This window comes from Elephantulus edwardii, unplaced genomic scaffold (assembly GCF_000299155.1).
Source record: "Elephantulus edwardii isolate Elephantulus edwardi_28Jun2011 unplaced genomic scaffold, EleEdw1.0 scaffold00011, whole genome shotgun sequence".
Classification (NCBI taxonomy): Eukaryota; Metazoa; Chordata; class Mammalia; order Macroscelidea; family Macroscelididae; genus Elephantulus; species Elephantulus edwardii.
The window spans coordinates 12,032,509-12,059,081 of NW_006399761.1; the positions used below are offsets into that span (position 1 = coordinate 12,032,509).

General features: G+C 42.0%; 2 protein-coding genes and 1 pseudogene across 2 annotated transcripts in view; 1 reads left to right on the forward strand and 2 right to left on the reverse strand.

Annotated features, from left to right (window-relative positions):
• The window catches only part of ASB3 (ankyrin repeat and SOCS box containing 3), a 112,839-nt gene extending 104,564 nt beyond the window's left edge, over positions 1-8,275 (reverse strand). The window contains exons 1-2 of the mRNA XM_006881016.1: positions 8,235-8,275; positions 3,116-3,324 (exon numbers count right to left, since the gene is read on the reverse strand). Coding sequence (XP_006881078.1) covers positions 3,116-3,311 — 196 coding nt within the window. The 5' untranslated portion in view covers positions 3,312-3,324; positions 8,235-8,275. The remainder of the gene's footprint in view (positions 1-3,115; positions 3,325-8,234) is intronic.
• Positions 8,276-12,264: 3,989 nt separating this feature from the next.
• On the reverse strand, positions 12,265-12,691 carry LOC102853932 (annotated as a pseudogene).
• Positions 12,692-15,971: 3,280 nt separating this feature from the next.
• CHAC2 (ChaC, cation transport regulator homolog 2 (E. coli)) lies at positions 15,972-22,310 on the forward strand. Its single transcript, XM_006881017.1, has 2 exons — positions 15,972-16,001; positions 21,921-22,310. The coding sequence occupies exons 1-2, from the start codon at positions 15,972-15,974 to the stop codon at positions 22,308-22,310; spliced, it is 420 nt and encodes a 139-aa protein (XP_006881079.1).
• The last annotated feature ends 4,263 nt before the right edge of the window (positions 22,311-26,573 follow it).

Here is a 26,573-nt window from a genome sequence, read left to right on the forward strand (position 1 = left end):
AAACTTGTGAGTTACAAACAGAAGGGCTTTGAGGGTGTTGCTTTCAGGTTTACTGGGGGGGAGGGTGGCAGAAGGTGGTCTAAGTAACATTCTCTGGATACTCTAGGCATTCTTTTTTTTTTTCCTTCCCCACCCAGGGGTCAGATGGCACAATCTGGGGGCTGAGGAGCTCACCCTGAGGGCCGCAACGGCACCCCGAGCCAGGGCCAGGGCAGCCCGCCCTGAGCAGAGGGCTGCGACGGCTTGCCTGAGCCAGGGGCCGAGAGCAGCCCATCTCGGGCAGAGGGCCGCAACGGCTCGCCCCGAGCCGGGGGCCAAGGGCAGCCCGTCCCGAGCAGGGCAACACCCCCCAGGAGCTGGCTGGTATACTCCCCCTCCAATTGCCCCTACCCCAGTCTGGTCCCCTCGCCTAACTGAGGACTCTGTGGTCAGGAATAGTGTTTCCAGTTCCAGCACTGCCACTTTTACTCCCCCATAAGTGGTCATACTATATTTTGAAGTAGGTGTCACTGCCCTCCCCCTTATATATGATAAAGGGAACCTGAGAATTGTGAACAGACTCCCCCCAGGTCTAACCATCTTTTGGCAGAAGCATTCAACAGAACAAAATATGTGGTGCATTTAGGATGTCGGTCCTCTTGTGCATGCTGCCACTGTTAAGGTCATCAGACTCACAGTGACTTTCAGCAATCCATTTATAGGTAATCGTCTTCTTTGGCCTGTCCAAAGAAACCCAAACCTGCAGATGGCGGGCATGCATCCCATCCCCCACCTCCTATGCAGGCGGCCAGCGGGGCACGCGTCCCCCCTCCAGCGCGGGCGGCCTTTGGGGGTGCGCCCCCCCACCCAGCCGTTCGGCGTGTGCGTGGCCCCTCTTGTGCGGGTGGCCGGCGGGCGCCCGCTTCCCCCACTGCCACCATCCTGGCTCCAAGAATTCTCTCCAGAACAAGTCCACCTTGCGGCAGTGTGGTGGCTGCACTGTACCAGTCTTGAGGAGGGCCGGTGCCCAGCATCCATCCTGGGTGAGGGAATCCATTCGTTCCGGCTGTGGAAGCCTCATGGAGCTGCAGTGGTTGTGCGGCGTGGCGCAGGCTCTGCGGGAGGGGGGTGGGAGCCACGAGATTCACCCATTTCTTCACCCATTTCTCCTTGGGAGTCCTTGAATTCCTGTTGTTGAGCCTCGATCTTCACTGAGGGCCAGTCATCAACTGTTTAAGTGTTCAATTACCAATAAGCCGAAGTCTGTGGAAGGCCATAATGGCCCTGCTTTAAGTGGTTTGCTGCTCCCGCAGCTCACCACACTGTCTCTGCCCCCACCGCCATCTTGGATCCCCGGCTACTGTACTCTTCTGAGCCAAAATCAATTTAATGATAACATCATCCTCCCAGAGATACATATTCAGAAAGTCTCCAACTTACGATTTATTCATGTTCCAAAGAACAGCACTTAGTGACTGTCCATTTCTATTGTTTTAACATCTTTTCACTACTAACATGTCCTATATATATGGAGGGGAGTGAGTGTGTGTGTGTGTGTGTGTGTGTGTGTGTGTGTGTGTGATATATATGCTGTCCAGTAGCAACCAACTCATAGCTGACCCTTCAGCAAGTTTTCAGAGGCAGTAAGTTGCATCAGGGGCAACTGTCTATCATTCTCCCATAGAGCAGCTAGGGATTTGAACCACGTGCCTTTGAGCTGGTAGCACAGCACATTACCACAAGGACACAAGAGTGAGCAATGCTGGTGTTACCACTCTGAGATGCCTTCTCCTAAATGCTGAATTTTTATGACTTAAAACACTAACATATAGAGTTAATGTTCTAAAAGAATTCAGAGGCTTCACTTACTTGAGAACACAGACCTAAAAACCAATCACCTCACTAGAAATCAAAGAGCAGATTGAGGAAGCAGTGAGATGTTAACATGAACTAAGTGAAGAAAAATCAAAAGGATCAGACGGACAACTCTCATTTTCTAACTAAACGGACTGTCCACCCCTATTCCCAGGGACGGCCCAGATGATCCAGAATCTTCCACAAGTGTAATTACTACTGCAAATGACAAAGCAGCAACATTGTCCATTATCAGAGCAAGGTTTTATGATCTGTGTATTTTTAGTTTAGGCATATATTTACGTATGAAAACACATCCATAAAGGGGTGTGTGTGTGTGTGTGAGTGAGAGAGAGAGAAAGAGAGAGAGAGAGAATATACACACAAACAGATGCATTTTAAAATATTATTTTTATATGCCTTTTATTATGCAGTGTTTCAAACACATTAACAAGGATGTTGTTAGGTGCCATGGCGTTGCCTCCCACTCAGAGTGACCCGATGACACCTGGTCTGGTCCCGAACCATCCTCACAATGTCCGCTGTCACCCAGATCTCATTTGACCCTAAAGTGCACAGCATGCTTCACTGGCACTAAATATGACCAAGACAGTATTTTTCCCCTAGTTATTGTATTAGCTTCTGAAGGATATGGAAAGACTTTTTACCACAAATAAAAAGTACTGGAAAGAGTCACAAAACTTAAAAACAGCTAAAAAGTACACATACAAAAAAAAAAGGCACACCTCAAACAAAACACACCCTCGATTTCAGAAACACTGCTCCTTTTGTTTGGAAAAGGAGGAAAGAATAAACATCAGTGACTCTGAAGTGTTTAACTTCACATAGTCAATTACTTTTTGCCACATCACCCAGGTCCGGTAATAAAACAGGCCAGAAAGCAATTCTATGTAAAAGGAATCATTACTGGATTTCTAACTACATCAACATACTGATGTAAACTTAGGCAAACAATCTTACTTTTCTTAATAAACAACAGGTAGTTATTTGACGATTATATCACAGGAAGAAAACAACTACATGGGGCTTGACTGGGCAAAGAGCTGTGCTACCATCCCAAAGGCAAGCAGTTCAAATCTACCAGCTTCTCTGCTAGAGAAAAATGGGGAATCTCCTGTCGTGCTTTTGACAGCCTCTGAAAACATACTGCAGGGTTAGCTATGAGTCATGTTAAGTCATGTTAGCTTTTTACTCATTTATTTTAAACATTTTCTTAATCCAGCTTGTAGACCCAGCCTTCTACGTCTCAGATTTACTTTACCTGCATGGATTAACATCCGCAAACACTCTACAGAGTTGTGGTAGGCTGCTTCGTGGATCGGCATCCATCCCCTGTTGTCAGCAACATCAACACTCCGTCCCCGCTTGAGCAGTTTCCGTAAGACTTTGACGTTTCCTTCCCTGGCAGCAAGGCCAACCGCAGAACAAGTGTTGGAGTAAGCCTCTCTAAAATCCATTCTTCTGGTTGGTCTAGAAGACAGGGCAGAAATAGAAGACTAGAGTCAGTTAAGCAGCATTGCACTCTGGGAGACAGACAGCATGCTAGGGGTCTCTCCAGCATCCCTCATGCCAGGTGGGAAGAACCCACTGGGAGGGGCTGGCCATGCCCCAGGTGCGCTAGAGCTCAACTCAGGGAGCCTCTGATCAATCAGGATTCCTTGCGCATTTCAGAGTAAAGCCAGCTAGGGGTTTACGTCATCCTTCCCTTTCTTCTCTAGCAATGCTGAGAAGCTCCTTTCTGCAGACTTCTTCCCCTCTTCATGTGCCATCAAAACACATTCGCTGGAGCTCTGCCGACATGAGCACCGAACTCCTCTAATCAATCTAAAACCCGCAAGACCCATTTGTACTCAGAAATAGAAAAAACTTGCAAATGAGATTAATTAATAATAACTGGTGCGCGAAATGCAAAAGTTGGAAACAAAGGAAGATTGGTAAGTCAGAAATTATAGACTTGGTGACAGAAAGAGACGCGAGACTGAAGGATGGAATTTTACATGATTTATTCATTGCAAATACCTTATTTAAAAAAACACAAAAGACGACTGCACACATGGCCTTCATCTGATTAACTACACAGGAGTCAGATCAACTACAGCTGTGGAAAGAAGAGTTGGAAACACTCAATATCAGTAGTCAAAACCAGCCCAGGTGCTGACTGGGCCACAGACCACCTACACCTGTACAACTTCAGACAGACAACAAAGAGCACTAAAACAAGGCCCCAAGAGACAAAATAAAACTTTGAGTCTATCCCGCGTGAATTTTAAAACCATGTCAAGAACACATTTGAAGTACTGAACATTAATGATCAAAGACCAGACGAATTGTCGGAAGCCAGCAAGGACACCCTCTGAGCAAAGGGTTATTACAAAGACAGGGGAGAACGAAAAGATCAAAGTGTAGGTCAGAGTAGACTGAAGATTGCACAAGAACACTGAAAAAGCAAAACAAAGGAAGAAATGGCAAAGTAGAGAGCTGAACACAAGGTTTCAAAGTGCAGTTAAAGAAGACAAAGCAAAGAACTGGAATAAAATGTGCAAAGAGCTGCAGTCAGAAAACAAAAAAAAAAGAAAAAAAAAGAACTTGCTTGGCATTTCTCAGGCTAAAAGAAATGAAGAATAAAAATCAAGCCACAAATTTCAATACTGAAGTTGGTATAGGCAAAATCTAGAACGATCCAAAAAACAATAAAACAAAAAAACAACCCACAAAAAGAAATTCACTTAAGTCAATGTATTAAAAGAACTGGCTGACATGGAACCATAATCAGGAAGTCACATCTGACCAAACACCAATAGTGATGAAGAAAAAAACCTCAAACTACACTGAAGCAAAAAAAAAAAAAAAAAAAAATAGGGCCCCAGGAATTGATGGAATACCAATGAACATGTTTCGACAAACAGATGCTGCCTTGGACATGCTTATTTCTTAGCTGTACTAAGAAATGCAGAGGACATGTTTCTATTCCCAAGAAAGGTGATCTAGAAAAATGTGGAAATTATTAAGAAATATCATTAATATCACATGCAAGCCAAATATTGTTGAAGATTATTCAAAAATGGCTAGAGAGTACAAAGCTAACTGCTAGCAGTTCAAGTGGAGTTTGAGAAATGTGAAGTATATTCTTATCGTTTGCACCTTTCGTTACAATGTTTTGTCTTTTTGTGCTAACCTTTGAAAACTTTTGTCCAACTTTTTTATTTCATCATTAATTTGAGCTAATTTACACACAGTTTTCAAAATTTCTTATTACAAAATAAACTTTATCATATTTGAGTAGCTTACATGTTGCTATGATGCTAAAAGCTGTGCTCATGATCTTTCCAGCAGACTCACCCTTAATAGCTCGGTTTCAACACGCAGATATAATGCTGGAAGCAATTACTAGTCCATGAGAAGAAACTGGTAAGACTGACCAACTGACTGGAAGAGATCCACATTTTGGTCCCATTTCAAAGAAAAGTGACCCAAAGGACTGTGAAAATATCAACTCATTTTGATCTTCTTTATCTTTCCTGACTCTTTAATGACCTTTTTAATCCTTTTCTCTATATACGTTATCCCTTTTAACACCCACTCATCTGGTCTTTGGTCATTAGTGTTCAGTGCTTCCAATCTATTCTTGAGTTGGTTTCTATATTCAGGTAAGAGACAGCCAAGATTGATCTCTTGTTCACATAAATTTGTTCTCATTTTCTTCCACTTCAACTTGAAGTTGAACCTGAAGTTCAACTAAGGCAGTAAATCACATGGGAGGAGACTGCCTATCTTTCTCCCACAGAGCAGCTGGGGGGGTTCAAATTGCCTGCCTTCCTTATCACTATGCCACCAAGCTCCTTTTTCAGCTAAATATAGGGAGTTCTGGAGGCCTAGTGGTAAGAAGCTGTGCTGCAATCCCAAAGGCATGTTGTTCCAACCCACCAGTTGCTCTGCAGAAGGATGGGCAGTCCCCTCCTGTGCAATTTACGGCCTCCGAAAACTCCCCAGAGGGTCAGCTATGGGCTAGACTCGATGGCACACAACAGTATTTCCTGGTATATCTAAAACGAATATATTAGGCATTATATATGCATTGCAAGGTGGACTGGGGAGGGGAAAGGGAGAGAGTGGGAGGAAAATACGCAACAATGAATGAATAAAAATAAATAAATAAATAAAACCTTTTATGAATGGGGAAAAAACCCACCACACAATTCCTAGTATATCAATGTTTATGTTCATTTTTTAGCAATTTCTCATCCTGGGGTCATACTTCACACATTTCATATTCCAATTATTACTAGATGTTTACAACTATTGTGCCTCATTTTGGATGGTCCCACATCATCAAATACAAGTCCTGCAAGTTTTACTCTATCTACCTCATTACTGAGATGTTAAAAGGTAGGTAAGCAGTTCAAAATCACAAGCTGCTCTGCGGAGAAAAACAGGCAGTCTTCTCCCATGAAGATTTTACAGCCTCAAAAACCTGATAAAGGGTTGCCAATGGGTTGGAAGTGACTCCACAACATGGTTCTTCCTTAAGGAGGTAGGGGCTTTGAATGCTGTCCAACCGAAGGGCTACCTACTGGCCCTCTATCAGAGACTGTTTCCCAGTGGTCCATTGCTAGGTCCTTCTTTTCAGTCTCAGTCCAGAATCTCGGTTGAAACCTAGTCACCTGAGGTGAACCTGCTGCTATCTTAAACACCAGAGGTGTATCTTTCAACATCATAGCAGAACGGAAGCCACCCAAATACAACAAAGTGGCTGAGATAAATAAGGAAGTTTAAACACGGGCTACTGGATGGCAGGATTATGGTTCACTGCCTTACTAACACTGTGATTAGGACAGTCAACAGTATGTAGTCATGAAAAACCCCATGTACACACAACTCATTCCAAGGGTCTTGGATAAAAATAACTGAATATAGAGAAAATGAAAGCTGCACTGGCAAAAATGTTGATTCTTGGATCAAGGGTGAGGCCACATGAGTGTTCACCACGCTTTCAGTAACTTTTCTGCGAGTTTGAAAATGAGAATAGTCTATTCCCAAACTAAGTTTTTCTCTGAAGTAAGTTCCTGGTGATTTCAAAAGTAAGAGAAATACTCGCAGTCTGGATGTTGTAGTCGTGTCTTAAATAAGTAAATAGTATGGGTCCTCAAGAAGGCACAATGATTGGGTAAAGCACACATACTGCACTACCCAGACATGGTGGTTCAAAGGGCTTCCTAGCCAACAGATCTCTAACAATTTTAGGACCTTCACCTTTGAAGAACCTCATGAGAGCTCTCAAAAATCTCATTTGCATCCAGTTAAATGACCCATTAGCAGGTTTTCAAAAGCGGTAAACTATGAGAGATTGGCCTCTTTCTCCTACGGGTCAGCTCTTGATTTGAACCACCAGTGTTTCAGTTAGCAGCACAATTTTATACCCACTAGACCACCTGAGCGCCTTTATGAAAACTAGTTTCTCCTTTAAAAAACAAAATAAACAAAACCAAAACCTACATATATACCTTAAATGTCAGGAAGCTCCCTGACTCATGAGGAAATCATCTTCATAAGCCCCCCAAGAACCTTTGTCTACGTCTTTCTCAATCAGCAGTCTCCTCTAGTCAACATTCTTTTATTTGAAAGGCAAAAATATAGAGGAAGGGGGTAAATTATGCAAGTAAATACTCTGGCTACTGCTTTATGAGGAGAAATCTTTTAATACAAAAAAAAAAAATACCTTTCTACGTGCCAAGTGCAATCTGTAACACAACTTATCAGAGAAGAGCACCTGCGATCCCTGCCCTTTCTCCCTACGTCCTTAGCTTACTTAGCATGAGCAGCCAGGTCTAACTTGTGCGTCACCGACGTCCGAAAAGGACTGTGGGTATTGTAGTCTTCTCCGCTGGCTAACCAGAGGGTGGTACGCTCCACTGTCAACGACGGCGAATAAATCCACTCCTTAATACGCGGAAGAAGTTCAAGGCCTTTCGGCACCCTCTTCCTCGACCACAATAGCAAAACAATATTGCGACGGCTCCGGGAAACAGTCCTCGGACTACAAGTCCCAGAGTGCTTTGTGCTCAGGCAGCAATGCACCACTGCGCCTGCGTGCGGAAACTGGCAGTCCAGGCGGAGCTGCCAAGACCCCAGCAGACAGTGCCGGCCCGCGGCCAAGGACTGGCCGAGCATGTGGGTTTTTGGTTACGGGTCCCTGATATGGAAGGTGGACTTCCCCTATCAGGACAAACTGGTCGGGCGCATCACGGGCTACAGCAGACGCTTCTGGCAGGGCAGCACGGACCACCGCGGGGTCCCCGGCAAGGTGAGGCGGCTAGCCAGCCCCCCACGCGCACGCTCCCCGGGCTGCTCTCCCCAAAACCCTGCCAGCGAGTGGGACCCACCGAATTGCGTCCTGGGGACCCAGCACGTGGGTGTTGATGGTCAACTCACAGCTGACCCTCCAGGGGGTTTTCAGAGGCAGTTAGTGCAGGAGAGGAGGTTGCCCATCTTTCTCCCGTCGCTGGATTCGAACCGCAGGAGATATACCGCACAGCTTCTTAGCACTAGGCCACCAGAACTCCCGTGTGTGTGTGTGTGTGTGTGTGTGTGTGTGTGTGTGTGTGTGTGTATTAAAGCAATTTGATGTCCTTGGCGGGGTGTGTGTGTGTGTGTGTATATTAAAGCAATATAGTGTCCTCCTGGGCCACCTGTCCCCAAACCAAGGCCACTCTTAGCACTAGGCCACCAGAACTCCCTGGGTGTGTGTGTGTAAGCAATTTAGTGTCCCCTGGGGTGTGTGTGTGTGTGTGTGTGTGTGTAAGCAATTTATTGTCCTCCTGGGCCACCTGTCCCCAAACCAAGGCCACTCTTCTAAAGCCTCCAGTGATGCTAGCTTTCTAGAGGGCAGAAGCTCACACGGGCATGGAAGGGGCCCCATTTCTTGAGAACCTCTGCCCTCCACCCCCCAAAAAAGGAAAAGTTAAACTGAACAGGAATCTTCAAGTCACAACGGAGGTGAAACACTGATATCAATTCCAGAATTGGGCTGTTGAGCATCTAAATTTGCTGGCGTATCTTCCTACGGCCACTCTTACTGGTTTGGGCTGAAACGTGCAGGTTATTTCTGGAACTTCTTTAAAACATTCCAAAGGTTATATGGCATTTAAGGTCACAAAAGAGGTCATTTCCGAAATTATCGCGCTATTAAGGAGTTTCTTTTTATCAAAGACCCCCATTAGATAAATGAAAACAATTCCAAGTCCATACAGTCTGAAATAGTTAATATTAACTTTGCCCGTTGTTTGTCCTAAATTGTGAATCTGAAATTTATTTCATTTTCAGCCAATCACCCAGCAAGGCATTAATTTTCAATACATGCATTCAAGGAATTACTGATTATACAAATGACTGTTTATCCAAACAAATCTTGTGTTAGCACAAAGCTACTTGAATCGCTAAAGAATACTAAATTTGGGTTAACTTTGGAAGAAGTAACAAAATATCCTTTTTGGCTTTTTTCTCTGAAATACTGCCAAAACTTACATAGGCATTATTACTCTATTTTTTTTAAAAAAAAAAAAAGTCTACTAGAAAAAAGCAGGAGAGATTCGTGTTACACCGTCAAGGGAAAGGGGAAAGGCTTTAGGGCAATGTACTATGTACCCTGCTCCTCAAAAGCAGGATTCAAATCAGGAGAATCTGTGTTAAAGAGCCATTCTCAGATAAGGTTGGTCAATTAAGACAGGGCATTAGAGTAGAGTATTTTGGCCTGTTGAGATGCTGGGAAAAATTACTTAAGACAGGATGAGGGGTGACTACTTTATATAATGTATAAAATTGCCATTCTGCAGAGAAAAGCTTTCGCCCAAAAGCTCCCAAGTATTATTTCTACATGTAGGTATTAGGGCTTATTTTAATATTGTACTCTTAACCAAAACGTATGATCTGAGTGGGTTTTTCCCCCCAGCATATCAAGATATATGCACTGTCAGAACACACTGAAGCCAAGAAATGGCTGAGTCATACAAGAGCGTGTATTTTTCAAAAAGAAGGGAGCTAAAAAAGCCAAGTCTGCATCTAAGTACTAAATATTTTCTAAGTATACTGTTCTGTTAAAAACAAAACAACACTGGAAGGAACATCTAGATTTACTGCATGTTTTTCATTGTGTAAATGAGTCTCGTGAGTTTTCAGCTTTATATAAATGTTAACTGACACACAAGTCTGCAGAAGTTCTGAATGTTGTTAGGAGAATGGCAGATATGCTACAATGCTCTATGCTTTTTGTTGCAAAATATGCTCTTAATAAGTTACTATGTCTATCATAGGGCGCTCTGGTGGCCTAATAGTTAGAAACTGTGGCAAACCCAAAGACAGAAGGTTCAAATACACCCACCGCTCTGCAGGAGAAGGATGGGCAGTCTCTTCTCTTGTGATTAACTGCCTCTGAAAACCTGTTGGAGGGTCAGCTATGGGTCAGTTCTGACTCAATGGTAGACAACAGCTTGTCACATCATTGGCGTATGAAATAAGACTATTACACAAGTGTCAGACTGGTTTCCACACACAGTACTGCCTGACATTTGAAGGATAATGTCTTACTGATCCTACTTGTTTTCTTATATTAGGCTTTGTTTTGGGTTTCATTAAACTTTAATTTCCAAAGTTTAATTCAGAAATTCTTTTGTAGTTCATCTCATCTCCTTTATTTGTATATTTTACTGGCAGCTTCTCACAAAAATTGGGTTTTATTAAATGTAAAAGATTTTCTTCAAGCACGAAATGTACTCATTTCAGAAAGAAAAACTATTTAATACAAAAGATAATCATGAATATTTATTAAATCCCTAGCTTTTCAAGCTCTAACTCAGAAACACCATTCATGACCCAAGGAAAAATAGTTTACAACATCCTATAATCTCATTCTGCTTGAAAGACCTCTTTTTCCATTTCAGCGCCAAAAAAAGCACTTACTGTATTTACGATCTTACATTATTTTCCAGTAACATTGTTTAGGGGCAAAGAGCTGAAGTTTTAGAATTTCCCAGTAACTATCTCAGTAGTGCCAGTTTTACTCCATTTTTGTGTGATCAACACACTCACAGGAAGCAGCTTTCTTTTCCTTTATAAAGATTACATACCATCCTTGTTTTCTTTTCTCACTGTCACACCTTAAGTCCAGGACTTTCCTGCTCCTCCACCCCCTTTGCAGTGTCACAACTGAGTAGCAAATAGCAGTAACTGAGGAATGAAAAAAAGAGGCAGCAGAACTTGGACAAAGGAACTGATAAATCTACCTGGGAAGCTAGCCATGGAGGAAGTGCTAGGAGATATTCTAGTGACACAAGCCATTTGTTGTTGTCAGAACCAAGGGAACCAACCCAAAGCTATCTTTCCTGTGGGTTTTCAGAAGCAGTAAAACACTCAGGAGCTTACCTTTCTCCTGCAAAGGTGCTGGTGGATTTAAATTGTGTGCCTTGCATGCTTTTTCTCAATGTCAGCCATCAAATCTACACAGTCAAAAGCCTTTATAATCAATAAAGCACAAATAGACATCCTTAGAGTATTGTCTTCTTTCAGCCAAAATCCATCTGACATCAGCAGTGATATCCCTCATGCCGTGGCTTCTTCTAAATCCAGCCTGAATTTTTGACAGTTCTCTGCTAATGTACTGTTCTAGATGTTTTTTAAATAATCTTCGGCAAGCCTTTACTTAACATGTGATATAAGTGATGTTATGTGCTGTCAAGTCGCTTGCGACTCATAGCAGCCGCCCTATGTGCAACAGCTCAGAACCCTGCTCTGTCTTGAGCCAACCTCACTGTCTCTGACACACCTAAACCCATTCATTACCCTATTCACTGAGTCAATCCATCTCATCCTGGGTCTTCCTCTACCGCTGTCCCTCCACTCTTCCAAGCACTGATGTCCCTCTTGGTAACATCCATTCTTTTTGGTAATCTAAAAAGATTGAACCACCTTTTTTTTGGAATAGGAACAAATACTATCTCTTCCAAATGGTTAAGTAGCTGCTCTCCAAATTTCCTGAAATAGCTTGGTAAGCATGCCTAGAGGTAAATGTGTTGAAACACATCAGTTTGGTATTTCATTGATTCACGGGGCCTTTGTTTTTTTTGCTAATGCCTTCAAGGCAGCTTGAATGTCTTTCATTGCCATTGGTTCTTTGTCACATGCTACTTCCTGAAATGGTGTCCACCAATTCTGTTTGACACAGTGACTCAGTGCACTCCTTCCATCTTCCTTTGTTGCTTTATTATTGTGACTCCAGACTTGAAATTGTTTTTCAGGAATCTTTCAGTCTGAGAAATGTTGAGCAAACAAGCTCTTTGCACATTTTTTCATAATACTTTGCTTTGTCCTCTCATGCTATCCTTTTAATTCTCTTAGTAGAAAAACCACACAGGGACATTATTATTGCCAGTATGGGGCAGGTCTTGCAGGGGCAGCAGGAGCCAGGAGGTGGTTGTGGGGCAGGGCTATAGAGACGGAGGCGGGAGTGGCCCTACTTGCTAGTGATGAGCCAGGGGTCTTTGGAACCAGGATGACTGAGTCCGCACGCAGGAACATCTGAGAGGTCTAGTGGTCCTTGTTGTGGGCTTGGACTTCTTGCCCTTGCCGCTCTGGGGGACCTCGGTCCACATCTCCTTTTCCAGCACCAGGTTGCTGTGTCTGTCAAAGGCCTTCACGCAGCCCAGGGGCTTCTTGTTGTGACAGTTGATGAACACTGCGTGTTGTTCCCAACTGTGTGAGCATGGACAGTGGGCCGTGTTAAACTCCTCCTCCACTTCTGCAGCTCCTCCAGGGTCATCTCACTCCTGGCTTTGTTGAGGAGGCTCATGGTGCCGGCTGGGTTTTCAGATCACTCTGTTCCCTCCACACTGCTGCTTCCTTGCAGCTCATGCTTTCCTTTGAAATCTTCTACTCATCCCTTTTACTTCAGCAGTTCTTCCCTTTGTTTTGGCTTCTCAATGTTCTACTACAATTTGCAGAGTCTCTTGGGATATCCATTTTAACATCCCACAACTCTTCATTGGGTCATGTGAAACTTTTACCTACACGAAGCAGCTGTGGTACAAACAGAGCAAGGGAACACTGCATAGTTAAAAATCAGGAAAGGTGTGCATCAGGGCACTACCTACCTGCCCCATGTGTATGCCTTCTCTGTACCTCTTTAATCTGTATGCTGAGCACATTTCTTGAGAAGCTAGACTATCTGAAGAAGAGTGTGGGATCAGGATTGCAGGAAGGCTCATCAACAACCTGCGTTAAACAGATGACACAGCCTTACTTGCAGAAAATAAGAGGGACTTGAAAAGCTTGCTACAGAGGCTCAAAAACTGCAGCCTTCAATATGGGTTACAGCTCAACAAGAAGACAGAGTCCTCACCACGGAGCCAACAGGCAACATCCCCGTAGGGAAGAGCTAGAAACTTTCAATGATTTCATCTTGCTTGGATCTGTTAACACTCTTAACACCAGCAACCAGGAAATCAAAAGACATATAGGGAAAGTCTCCTGTCAGGGACATCTCTAAAGCACTGAAAAGCAATAATGGCAGTTTGAAGACTAAGGTGCACGTGGTCCAGACATTTTCAGTGAATAAGGATTACAGACAAAGAATCGATGCCTTTGAGTTGTGCTGGAGAAGAGTGCTGATGCTGAATATCCAGTAGACTTGCCAAAAGGACAAATGTGTTTTGGAAAAGGTGTAGCCGGGGTGTTCCTTGGAGGCAAAGGCAGTGAAACTTTGACTTACAAACTCTTGGCAGGTTATTAAGAGGGGCCAGTTCTTGGAAAAGAGCATCATGCTTGGAAAGATGGAGGGTCAATGAGGGAAGAGAAGACCCTCAACCTGATGGACTAACACAGTGGCTCTTAGCAGTGGGCTCTACTGTGTCAGAAATGGTCAGGGTGGCACAGGATAGAGCAGGGTTCGGATCCATGGTTCATATGATCACTGTGCGCTGTGGTTGACTCCAAAGCACTCAACAACAACAAAAGCAAAGGCAATGGCAGAGCTCCCAGTAGTTGATATGCCATCAAGTTGCCACGACTCATAGCAACCTTATGTACAACAGCTCTAAAGCCTGCCCTGTCCTTAGACAGTCTCACTGACTCCAACACCTAATCCCATTGCCCCAGTTACCAAGTCAGTCCATCTCATCTGGGCTCTTTCTCCTGCGTTGTCTGTCCTTTACATTTCCAAGCATGATATCCTTCTCCAAGGACTGGTCCCCCCTGGCCATGTGCCCAAAGAATGTGAGCTGGAGCTTCAAAATCCTAGCCTCCGAGGAGAAATGTCTCTCCAAGACAGACCTATTTGTTCTCCTGGCAGTCCATGGTATGTTCAAGACTCTTCTCCAGCACCACAGCTCAAAGGCATCAATTCTTCTTCTGTCATCCTCAGTCACTGTCAGGCTCTCCGATGCATAGCAAGTAATTATGAAGACCATGGCTGGAGGTGGTGCACCTTAGTCTCTAGAATGACATCATTGTTCTTTAGCACTTTGAAGAGATCTCTGACAGCAGACTCCCCCAATGCAATTCGTCATTTGATTTCCTGACTGCTGGTGCTCCAGCAGGCACCAGGATATTAAAAATTTCTGTAGCATAAATTAATTTTGAGGCCATGAAGAGAAGAGACTAGAAGAAAGCAAAGCTAGAGACAGGGAAATCCCTAAAAAGGCTACCAAGGGATGAATAGGATTCAAAAGATACTGGAAAGACAGCACTGCCAGGAATTACAGGTGGGCAGAATGTCAGGAGAGGCAAAGGGCGGTCGAAACCAGAACCTGTCACTTGAACCACTAACATTTTTTTACTAAACATCTTCCTCCTTCCACTTTAACTCACCAAATTAATCTTCTCCAAACACTCCTTTAATCACACACACGTCAGCTGTTTCTCAGTCCCCAGAACCAAAAACCTACTTACTACCTTGAGTCACTTCTGGCTTCGAGAAGCCTTAGAAGAGAGAGTAGGGAGCTCGGAAGCCTAGTGGGTAAGGAGATGTGCTGCCAACTCCAAGGCAAGCAGTTCAAATCCACCAGCTACTCCATGCAAGAGAGATGGGCCCTCTCCGTCTGCGATTTACAGCCTCAGAAAACGTGCTGACAGGTCAGCTATGATCTGCTCCTACTCAGTGGCAATGGCATGTAACAACAGGACAGGTCAGCGATGCCTCATGGGGTTCCCAGGGTAAAATCCTGACAGAAGCAGCCGTCTACACGTCTCCTGACAAGATGGCTCGTGGGTTCAAACCACCAACCTTTTAACTAGCAGCTAAGCATTTAAAAGTACTGACAGGAAGGGAGCTTTGGTGGCCTAGTGGCAAGAAGCTGCAGTGCAATCCCAGAGGTGCACGGTTCGAATCTACCAGATGCTCTGCAGGAGAAGGAGGGGCAATCTCCTCCTGTACCAGTCAGATCTGATTTGATGGTACACACACAAAAATAATAAAATAATCTGGGGGAAAAAAGTACTGATAGGGCTCCTAATGCAGTCACCAGAAGCTCTTTATCTCCAGTTCTTCCTAAATTTCAGTGGTTTCTCCGTTTCCATTGCTCTCTGAATTTCTGCTCCCTCTACTGGCTTTTAAAATCTGGTTCTATCCTATGTATCCAGTATCTTTCTTCATCCTCTCTCATATGAGGGACATTGTGTTACAGTCACACATTCTGTCATGTGTAGTCCTGCCCCTAGGCCCTCATTGGCCTGATGTCCTTTTGTCAAAATTGTCTTCCTTTCTGGCTACCTTACTCACAGAATTTTTACTGAAATGAATCAAGAGCATACATCCTAACCCGTAAGTCCTCCCTACTTAGTTCCCAAGCTACTTTGTATTGCGACATCACCATGAAAGCTCTTGGAAGCAAGAATCAAAGTTTTATCTTCTCAAGAAACAGCTGCTCACTGACCGAGTAGGGAGCTGGGCCGCTGACCAAAGGAGGCACTTTCCCATGGTTCACAGACACCGGCCACTCACAGGAGAGATGTGCTGTCTCCTCCCATTCAGTTTACAGCCTTAGAAAACTGATGGGTCAGCTATGAGTCACTTCTGACTCAACAGTAGAGTTTGATTTATTTTAACTGATTTTGGAACGAACTCCAGTAGCACAATGGTTAACCATTTGGCTGCTAACCTGAAGGTAACTGGTTCAAACCCACCAAGGCATTCCTCAGGAGAAAAGACCTATCAGTCCATTCCCCAAAGGATTTCAGCCTAGCCGATCCTATGGGGACAGGCTACTCTGTCATACAGCGTCACTACTAGTGGGAATCAGTGCAGTGGCATAGTGACTCTAATTGAGGTTGAAAGTAACATGAAGAGCCTACGTTGGAATCATCTCTATACTACCTAATTTATCAGTATCATTGGATATGGAATGGTTTTTAAATAGATTTATTTTAGAGGACCAGAAAAATTTTTCTTTAACTGACAGAATGTGTGGATAACATGCTCCATACTGCTATATGCATCTTCGTGTGTTAGATGGCGTCTCCATGCTGACCCTAAGAACAGGAGACCTGAACCTTGCCCTGTCCTGTGCCGTCCTCGTCATCTCTAATTTGCTCAGGCCCACCGGAAGTCACTGTGTCAGTCCATCTCACTGAAGGTCTTCCTCTCTCTCAGACCCTTTTATCCAAGGACTAGCACCTCCTGACAACACGCCCAGAGTAAGTGGGATGACGTTTCACCATCCTTATCCCTAGGGAGGACCCTGGCTATACTTCCTCCAGAACAGACATGTTTGTCTATTGGCATTATCTTTTTATTTTTTTATTTTATTAATTTCAATGAACCCATTCATTCATTGCTGCACTTTTCTCCCCGCCCACCCCACCCCAGTTCTTTCTTCTCCTTGAAAAGCGAAAAACTCCTTCATTGGTATACAATCCCCCACCCCCACCCCAAGTATAGTTCATTCTGCATCCCTCATTTCAGACTCTTAGGATAATCATAAAGTCTATTAGCATTATCTTAAAGAGAAAAGTTAGAAATATAAATGTCCAATGATACAGGAGGGTTTTAAATCATAGTTCATCAATGGCACACACAAAATGCAAGTGTTAAAATGTATTTTATCAAAACAACTATGAGATATCATCTCACCCCAGTCAGAGCAAAATTCAACAGAGCCACAAGCAACAAATGCTGGCGAGGTTGCGGAGAAACTGGAACCCTTATTCACTGTTGGTGGGAGTGTAAAATGGTGCAACCACTGTGGAAGGCAGTATGTTGCTTTCTCAAAAAGTTGGAAATAGAAATACCATTTGACCCAACAATTCCACTACTGGGAATATACCCTAAAGAAACCAGAACAGCCACCCAAGGAGATATGTGCACACCCATATTTATTGCTGCTTTGTTCACAAAGCAAAGAGTTGGAAACAACCCAAGTGCCCATCAGCAAACAAATGGACATAGAAGCTGTGGTATATTCACACAATGGACTATGCAGCATTGAAAAACAAGGAACTCATGAAATATACAAAATGGGGACTCTGAAGGGCATTATGCTAAGTGAAATATCTCAGTCCCAAAAGGAAAAATACTGTATAATGCTCCTGTTATAAAACAGGACTGACAACGGATTTGGCGGGAAACTAAGAAAAGTGGGAATAAATAATGTACACTAAAACAGATGATGGAGAGAACTGGTTAAAATAGGTATTATATGCATGACAAGAGTCCAGAATAAGAGTTGCATAGTGGAGTGGACTGGGAAGGGAGGGGACTGTCTAACAAGAATTTTTTTTTCCCAAAAAGAAAAGCAAACTGGGAGAAGGGGGTAGGCAGGGAGGAAAATGTGCAACAATGAATGAAAATCCAAGTTCTCTATAAACTTTCATTAAAATCTCAAAAAATATAAAAAAGTATTTTAGTAGTATAGGAAAATACAGTTGGAAATCATAATCCAATATCCCTGTGTTCCTTAATTACATGTTTGGAAGGATGGAGGAACAGAGAAAGAGAGGGAGACTATCAATGAGATGGAGTGGACACAATGGGGTAATGAGGGTAGGTGTGTCGAAGACAGTATATAGTTGGCACAGGACAGAGCAGCTTTCAGGGCTGTTGTACAAAGGGTCAATATGAATCGCAAGTGGCTCAACAGCACATAACAAAGACAAAATCTAGAAGGAAATGAACAAAAATGACACAAATCTGAATGCTTCAAGTTCACAATTCTTAAGGGCACTGGCCCAAAAGTAGGTAAAATTGTTGCTTACAATTCAGCATTCTCACTAGTAATGTTAACCTGTCAGTAAACATACAGCTTTTGACACCCCGTAAAGATATTTATAAAGAAAAACTTGTAGCCACTGGCTTAAACCACCACTGTGATTTAAATTATGGAATATTTCAAGACTCAACTTTTTGTAAAGTTTTCTATTTCTACATAGATTATTTCTCTAACCCCACACCCTTGAAATGAGAAAATAGTTTTTGCTTGATAGTGTCTCCTTACAATGTTACGTTAGACATAAATTCGAGCTACTTTTCATAAGTTTTTCTCTAGTGAAAAATGTGAATCACTGATAGCTAAGAAATTGTTAACTGACATATATATATATATTTGTTAACTGACATATTAAACTAGAAAAATAAATGTGCCTGGAGCCCTGGGTGGTCTAACTGACAATAAACCAGAAACTCTGAACACACTGATCCTAACATCAGCCCTTTCATGTTGTTTTATACCTTCGAGTCCAAACCAACCCACAGCTGACCCTCCAGTTGCTTTTCTGAAGCAGTAAATCGAAAGTGAGGAGATTGCCCATCCTTCGCCCACGAGAGCAGCAGATTCAAACCGGGTGCCTTTGGACTTGCAGTGCAACTTCTAACCAATAGGCCACCAGAGCTCCCTAACTCCTTCATGATGCTGTTGTTTACCATAGAGTCTAAACTGACTCATAACTCACCTTCCAGCAGGTTTTCAAAGGCAACTTAACCACACAGAAGAGAAGGTGAGGCAGGTGGTGGATCTGAACCATGTTCCTTTAAGATTGTAGCCCAGCTCCTTACTCCTAGGCCACGAGAGCACTGGAACCCCTTCACAGGGCCAAGTAAAATTTCATTTGTTAATGGAAAAGGCCTCCAGGAAGCACCCATTACAAAAGGTAGCAAGGTGAGAGCATCTCTCATGTTTTAAGACCTGTTAGTATCCCTTGGTAGCAGTGTTCTCCAAGTGTCATTACCTAAACCAGTGTAAGTGATGGCACACAGGAGACTTTGTTAAAAATGCAAATTCTCAAACCATTCCAGACCTACAGAATTGGAAATAGGGAGGGGGGAGCCAGGCAACGTGTGCTTATCAAAATCTCCGGATAACTGCAGCCCTGAAATATGAGAACCTGTTCCTTCAGGAATACATTGTACCAGTCTCATTTCCTAAAAGAGAAGAGGACAGAACTATTACTAAATTAAGGCTTCAGTCTGCGTTTGAATTTTAGATGCACTTTAAATTACTGGTGTATTTTTTAATATATGCATGTTAAGAGAACATACACTTTATCTGATACAAAAAAATTATTGGAAATATTTGAGAAAAACTATGATAGCTTGGATCAAGTGGAGTCCTTTCTTTAATTTACCTTAAAGAAGTTTTTAGTCTGGACAAATGCAGTTAAAAATATTACATGCTAATAGTAAGGTATTTATGCTTGACTATTTAATGAACATTCATTCTGGATTTCTTTTTAACTTTTTTTTTCTCTCTCAAATAGCCTGGAAGAGTTGTGACACTTGTTGAAGATCCTGGGGTATGATTATTCTTTCTGTATTGTCTTTAATCCTATGAAATATTAAATGATCTTTCTCAGACTTAGTGACCAAAGACTTTAACAGTCACCACAGACAAATTTTATTCTTCTTATATAGAATTCATCTCTGTATTTGCTGTTTCCTTTAACTTATTTGTGTGAAAAATGAGGCTAGTGTGGAAAGTTGCACATGCAGACTATAAGAGAAAAAAAGCAAAATAAAGCCAAAGGCACGGAGCTTTTTCTCCTTAAGGGTTTTGTTCATCTGTACTTCTGCAGGACCCTCCAATAGTACAGCAGGAAGGGCAGAAAGATGAGGCATTCTGCTCCCGTCAAGATTTACAGTCTCGGAAACCCTCCAGGGCAATTCAGCTCTACCTTAAGTGGGTTAGTAGGGGTCAAGATGGACTTGACAGCAGTAACTTCCCCCCGCTGCCCCACTTTTCTGGCAGTATTGGAGACAGCTCCATGTTGTAAAATTAGAATTAAGAATCAAATGGAACCCTGAAACTTTGCTAAAACTCAAATATTTTCAACAGAAACCTCCGCCAGGAATTCTCTTCTGACTGCATAATTTTATCAATAGTATCTGATACGGTGTACTTCTTAAAGGTTCAGAGTACCAGAAAATCTTTTTTATTTACCTAGTTTTCAGTTTCTTAGGTATTTTCTAACTTTAGACTTAATAATCAAAGACATAACTTTGCGGGAGGGAAGACTTAACTTTGGGAAAGATGTTAATGTAGAAACACAAAGCGTCTAGCAACAACAGATGAATAATGTGAATAAGGATGATGACAGGAAATGCTGTCATAATTTACACAAGAAAAAGCATCAGAAGAGGCTTTAACTGGGTACTATAACTCCTAACTAGCTAATAAATATATGGTATTTTGTTTTTATAGAATTCTTATTGATTCCAGAAGATTCTTCCTGTTGTTGTTGAGTACAACTCATAGTGAGTGACCCTATGAACAGATCTGAACCCCATCCTATCTTACTTCTTGTTGTTATGGGCCATCAAGACGCCTGCCCTAAAACCTGCTCTATCCTGTGCCAATCTCACTGTCTCAGACACTCCCACCCCCATTACCCCAGTGACGGAATCAATCCATCTCACCAAGGGTCTTCCTCTCCTGTGTGTCCCTCCACCCTCCCAAACATGACGTCCCTCTCCAAGGACTGGTCGTACCTTGCAACAATGTCCAAACTATGTCGGATGAAGCTTCAGAATCCTTGCCTCCAAGGAGCAGCCTGGTCTCACTCTCTCTAGGACAAACTTTTTTGTTCTCCTCAAAGTCCATGATATATTCAATACTCTTCTCCAGCATTTCATAACCAAAGGTTGTCAGTAAACTAGAAAATGTGTTTTATAAGCTATAAATATTGCTTATTTATATCACAGGTATTTTCTTAATAACAAAAATAATCTCTTTAATTTTGTAGAAAGAGAGAGTTCTGTGTTTTTAAAAAGATAGGCTTTAACAAATATTTAAAACAGTTATGTTTTGCCACTGAAGTACATTCTTTCTTATTCATGTTTTATTTTTGTATACTCTCTACAAAAGAGGCTGGCATTTTCTGGATAAAAACATTTACTTTAAAAAAAAACATTTACTTTATTTACAATTTCATTATTTAAAGTTAATAAATTATTTTAAAATACATTATTTAAAATTACTAAGTGCATAAAATAAAAATTTGTTGGGGCTTTCAATAGTTGATTACTGTAGAACTTTTAAAACACAGAGCTCTTTTTCAAACAAGGAGCTACTTAATATTTACAAAGATAAAAGTTACACTCTGATGGGATGTCAGCACTTTCCTAACCAGCTCCCAATACTCAGATCCAGACAAAACTCGAAGTAAACAAAGGTAACCATCCTGCTGTGTGTTATGCCACCCAAGAAAATTATTCCAAAAAAATCAGTCATTTTAAATGTTGCTTTTCCTTATTTGTGATGTAGCTCTTCATTGAGCTTTAAGTGTGGCAAACCTGTACTGATACCTAAGAAGATCTATCTCCCAAAATCATAACACATTGTTTATTGCAAAGGAGCGGTGGTGGCCTAGTGTTAAGGAGCTTAGCTGCCAACCCGAAGGCACGCAGTTTGAATCCATCAGCTGCTGAGGGACAAGGATGGGCCATCTCCTTCCATGTGATTTACTGCCTCTGAAAACCCACTGTAGGGTCAGCTATGGGTCGGTTCCGATTTGAAGGTACAGGACAAAAACAACAACACAGTTGGGATAATTTTAGCCTTATACATTCTAACGGATTATTCGTTTGTTTTCAACAGGGTTGTGTATGGGGCATTGCCTACAAACTGCCAACAGGAAAGGAAGATGAAGTAAAAGCGTACCTTGACTTCAGAGAGAAAGGAGGATACAGGAATGAAACTGTCATTTTCTACCCAAAAGATCCCACAGCAGAGCCGTTCAGTGTGCTGTTATACATTGGAACATGTGATAACCCCAATTATCTTGGGCCTGCCCCGCTGGAAGACATTGCTGAACAAATTTTTAATGCAGTTGGCCCAAGTGGAAGAAATACAGAGTATCTTTTTGAACTTGCAAATTCTATTAGGAACCTTGTGCCAGAAGATGCAGACGAGCACCTTTTCTCTTTAGAAAAATTAGTAAAGGAACGTTTAGAAGGAAAGCAAGCCCAACTACATATAAACACCTAGTTATGAACTTAAAAGCAGAACTTGCAGACTTCCCAGATTAGGCTGTCTAGTGGCAATATGACGTCAAAATACATTTATGTGTGAAGATCTTATTTATCATTCTTTTGTATTCAGGATATTTAAATTTATGCTCAGGTTCCCTGAGCACATACATAGAAAAAAAGCTGGGATATTGCTAAAGAAAAAAATTTACATTTAAATAACTTACATGATGATCTCTTAACTGTACGATACAAACTGTTGCTTATTACAAGTGAGTTTTTAAAAAAACTACAGAACTACAGTGAAAGACTCAGTTTGGTTCTTGATTTTTATCAGAGTAAAAAGTCTGTTGCTTCCTATCATAATACTGTTTTAAAAAATCTTAAGAGAATGAAGCCAAAAGTCCGGTAATACAGTCAGATAATGTCACCAATGGTCTCCTATACATATTTCTCTATTACGGCTTAGAATTTAAAAATTTCCCTCACCTAGGATTGCCAATTTCTATTGAATGATAGACTCCTGCATGCTAGAGTTTGTTCTGAAAAATAAAGCATTCTTGCCGTTTGCAAAAAAAAAAAAAAGAATTTAAAAATTTAAACTAATGAGTGATAATCAATGTATGGTAAGATAGGCAAGATCTCAGTAGTGAATATGAATTTATGTATTAATGAAACTTTCAAATGCAAGCCAAAAAATATTGGCACTTTTATTATAAAACTGTCCTTGAAATTATAGTCCTTATTCTCCTTTATAAATAAATGCATGGGAAAACTCAATTAGCCAAAAAGATTATAAATTACATTCTATAAATCACATCCACTAACAAAGTAGTCTTGTCATTCACATTCCATTATCTTAAAAACTGGATGGATACCTAATACTACAAGTTAAAAGAAACAAGGATATAAGAATTTTAGGCTGTCTGAAACAGCTTTTAGAATTACAATTTTACCTGATCATAGATACACAGGATCTTTTTTTCCCTCCAATGTCTGATCACTTAAACAAAAGTGTAAATTAGTGTTTATACTGCTATTCAAGTAGGAAACCAATACATAAATTAGCAATGCACTTGGTGGAATTAACCATAATTCATATTAATCAAATTATTCCTGACCACAGGTATTATTCATATAAGATACATGGTGTTAGTTCTCTTCAAGTCTACTACTCCTCATGAAAAATCCTATGAAAAACGCTGAAACCTTGACCAGCACCATGATCCCGGTCCCTACCACACTCATGCCCAGTGCTGCAGGGACAGTGTCCATCCATCTCATTGATGGTTTTCCTCTATTTCTATACTCTCTACATTTCCCAGCTGGTCTTTTTCCAAGGACACTGACTCCACATGACACGCCCACTGAATGCAGGATAACGTTTCACCATCTTGCATCCAAGAAGCACCCTGGTTGCACGTCCTTGAAGACAGATTTGTTTGTTCTCTTGACAGTCCATAAGATAGTCAACATTCCTGCCCCCCCACACACACAATTCTTTTTTTTTTAATTTTATTTTATTTCATTAATTTTTTTTGTGTGTACCATCAAATCAGATCTGATACAGGAAGAGACTGTTCCTCCTTCTCCAGCAGAGCATCTGGTGGATTCGAACCGTGTACCTCTGAGATTGCAGTGCAGCCTCTTGCCACTAGGCCACCAGAGTTCACCACACACACACAATTCTAAGACCTCGGGTCCTTAGCCGTCCTTAGTCACTGTCCAACCTTCACATGCATATATGATGTTGTTATGTGCCGTCGAGTCGTTTCCGACTCATAGCGACCCTATGCACAACAGCCCTAAACCCTGCTCTATCCTGCGCCAACCGCACTGCCTCTGATACACCCATCCCGATTACCCCAGTCACCAAATCAATCCATCTCATAGAGGGTCTTCCCTCTTAATGGCACCGAACAACATATTTTTTTTATATTTTTATATAAAAAATATGATGTTGTTAGGTGCCATTAAGTCAAAACTGACTCATAGCTGACCCTCTAGAATGTTTTCAGAGGCTATAAATCACACAGGAGAATGACCATCGTTCTCCAGCAAAGCAGCTCATAGATTCAAACTGTGTGGCTTTAGGTTGATAGCGCAATTTCCTTTACCACTAGAGTTCCTTTCTTAATAGACATCTAGCTAAAGAGCAATGATGTCAGTCTAGAGACTAAGGTGTGCCTAATCCAGGCCATAGTCTTTGCAGTTAATTGCTATGCATCAGAGAGCTGGACAATGAATAAGATGACAGAAGAATTGATGCTTTTGAGTTGTAGTGCTGGAGAAGAATGTTGAACATACCATGGACTAACAGGAGAATAAACAGAACTATCTTGGATAGAGTGAAACCAAGTTTTAACTTAGAATTTTGAAGCTCCATCTCACATACTTTGGGCACATGGCCAGGAAGGACCAGTCCTTGGAGAAGGACATCATGCTTGGAAAGGTGGAGGGATAGTGCAGGAGAAGACAACCCCAGATAAGATGGATTGACTCTGTAACTGAAACAGTGGGATTACGTGTATCAGAGTGAGTGAAACTGGCTCAAGATAGGGCAGGCTTCAGAACTACTGTACACAGAGTCGCTGTGAGTCACGGGCAACTCAATGACACATAACAAAAACATTTTGAATAGGACTCTATTCCTATTAGAAATATTATTTTAATATGTTTTTCTGTTGTTACGTGCTGTTCAGTCAGCTGCAACTCATAGAACTTTATGTACAATAGCTCTGAAATCTGCTCTGTCCTGTGCCAACTTTACTGTCTCTGACATGCCTACACTCATTACTCCAGTCATTGAATCAATCATCTCATCGATCAGTCATCTCATCGAGGGTCTTCCTCTCTTGCGCTTTCCCTCCACCCTTCCAGGCATGATGTTCCTCTCCAAGGACTGGTCCCTTCTTGCAGCATGCCTAAAGTATGTCAGACAAAGCTTCAGAATCCTTGCCTCCAAGGGCAGCCTGGTTTTACCCTCTCTTGGATGAACCTGTTTGTTCTCCTGGCAGTCCATGCTATATGCAATACTAGTCTCCAGCACTACAGCTCAAAGGCATCAATTATCTATTATCTCTAGTCATTATCCAGCTTTCTGAGGCAGAGCAAGCAGTTGTGAAGTCTATGGCCTGGATCAGGCGCACCTTAGTCTCCAGACTAATGTCATTGCTCTTCAGTACTCTGGAGAGGTCTCTGACAGCTGACTCTCCCAATGCAACTTGTCTCTTGATTTCTTGGCTGCTGGTACCAAGAGTGTTGATTGTGGAGCCAAGCAAACCAACACCTTAACTTGGTAAATCAGTCACCTATAAATCTTTTCCATTATTTTAAATATTGGCTTTCCAGAAGGCATTTCACTTCTCCTGGTCAAATGGAAGAGGACTAACATTTATGAATGTACAAGAGCATGTTGTTGAGTTGTATCCAGTCAGTCACAATCACAGTCACCCTCCATACCACAGATGAAGCCCTGTCTAGTCCTGGACCATCCTCCCAATTATGTCTGAGCCCATGGTTGCAACTACTGCAAGCCATCTTAAGAATCAACTTCTTTTTCACCAGCCTTCTACTTTTATTATTTTAACTACATAAGTGCAAACTGCCTTAACAACTTGTCTTGACGCCCCTCCAATATAACTTTATAGTCTCCAATGACCCACGCCATCGCCCTTCCTAATTCCTGAAAAATCTGTTTTCACCCTCATCACTTGGATGCATCAGACAGTAACAATGATCAAATACAAATATCTATCCCTCCCATATGAAAAGGCTAGAAGAGAACACTCCATTAAATTTATAACCATAGTTGCAAGCTCACTGTATCAGATGCTGCAGTTACCACCTCTGTTTACATAACTTCTGACCTCCAGCCTAGTCCCAATCTCTATAATTGTGGTTTTTTAGAGGGTGCCATGAAGTTCACTCCAACTTAGAGATAATCTGAACAAGTGAACAAAACCTTGCCTGATCCTGTGCCATCCTTAAATTCTCCACTGTGTCCACTCTTCCAGTCACTGAGTCCATCTAGCCCCAAGGGTCTCCCTCTCCTGTGACCATCCAGTTTTCCAAGCATGATGATGTCTGCTTCAAAGCCTGGCCCCTCCCGATAACATGCCCTAAGTATGGCAGACCAAGTCTCACTATCCTAGTCTCGCTGCACATCTCCAAAAGAGATTTGTTCTGGCAGCCAGTGCTTTAATATTCCTTGTCAACACTACAATAAGAAGGCATCTATTCCTCTATGATCACCTTTATTCACTGTTCATATTTCACAAGA

Excerpts from the sequence above, each read along its gene's own strand:
- CHAC2 (XM_006881017.1), top strand. The coding sequence starts at position 15,972 with ATGGTTAACCATTTGGCTGCTAACCTGAAG. Across the intron at positions 16,002-21,920 it reads ATTTGGCTGCTAACCTGAAG|GGTTGTGTATGGGGCATTGC; the intron begins GTAACTGGTTCA and ends TGTTTTCAACAG.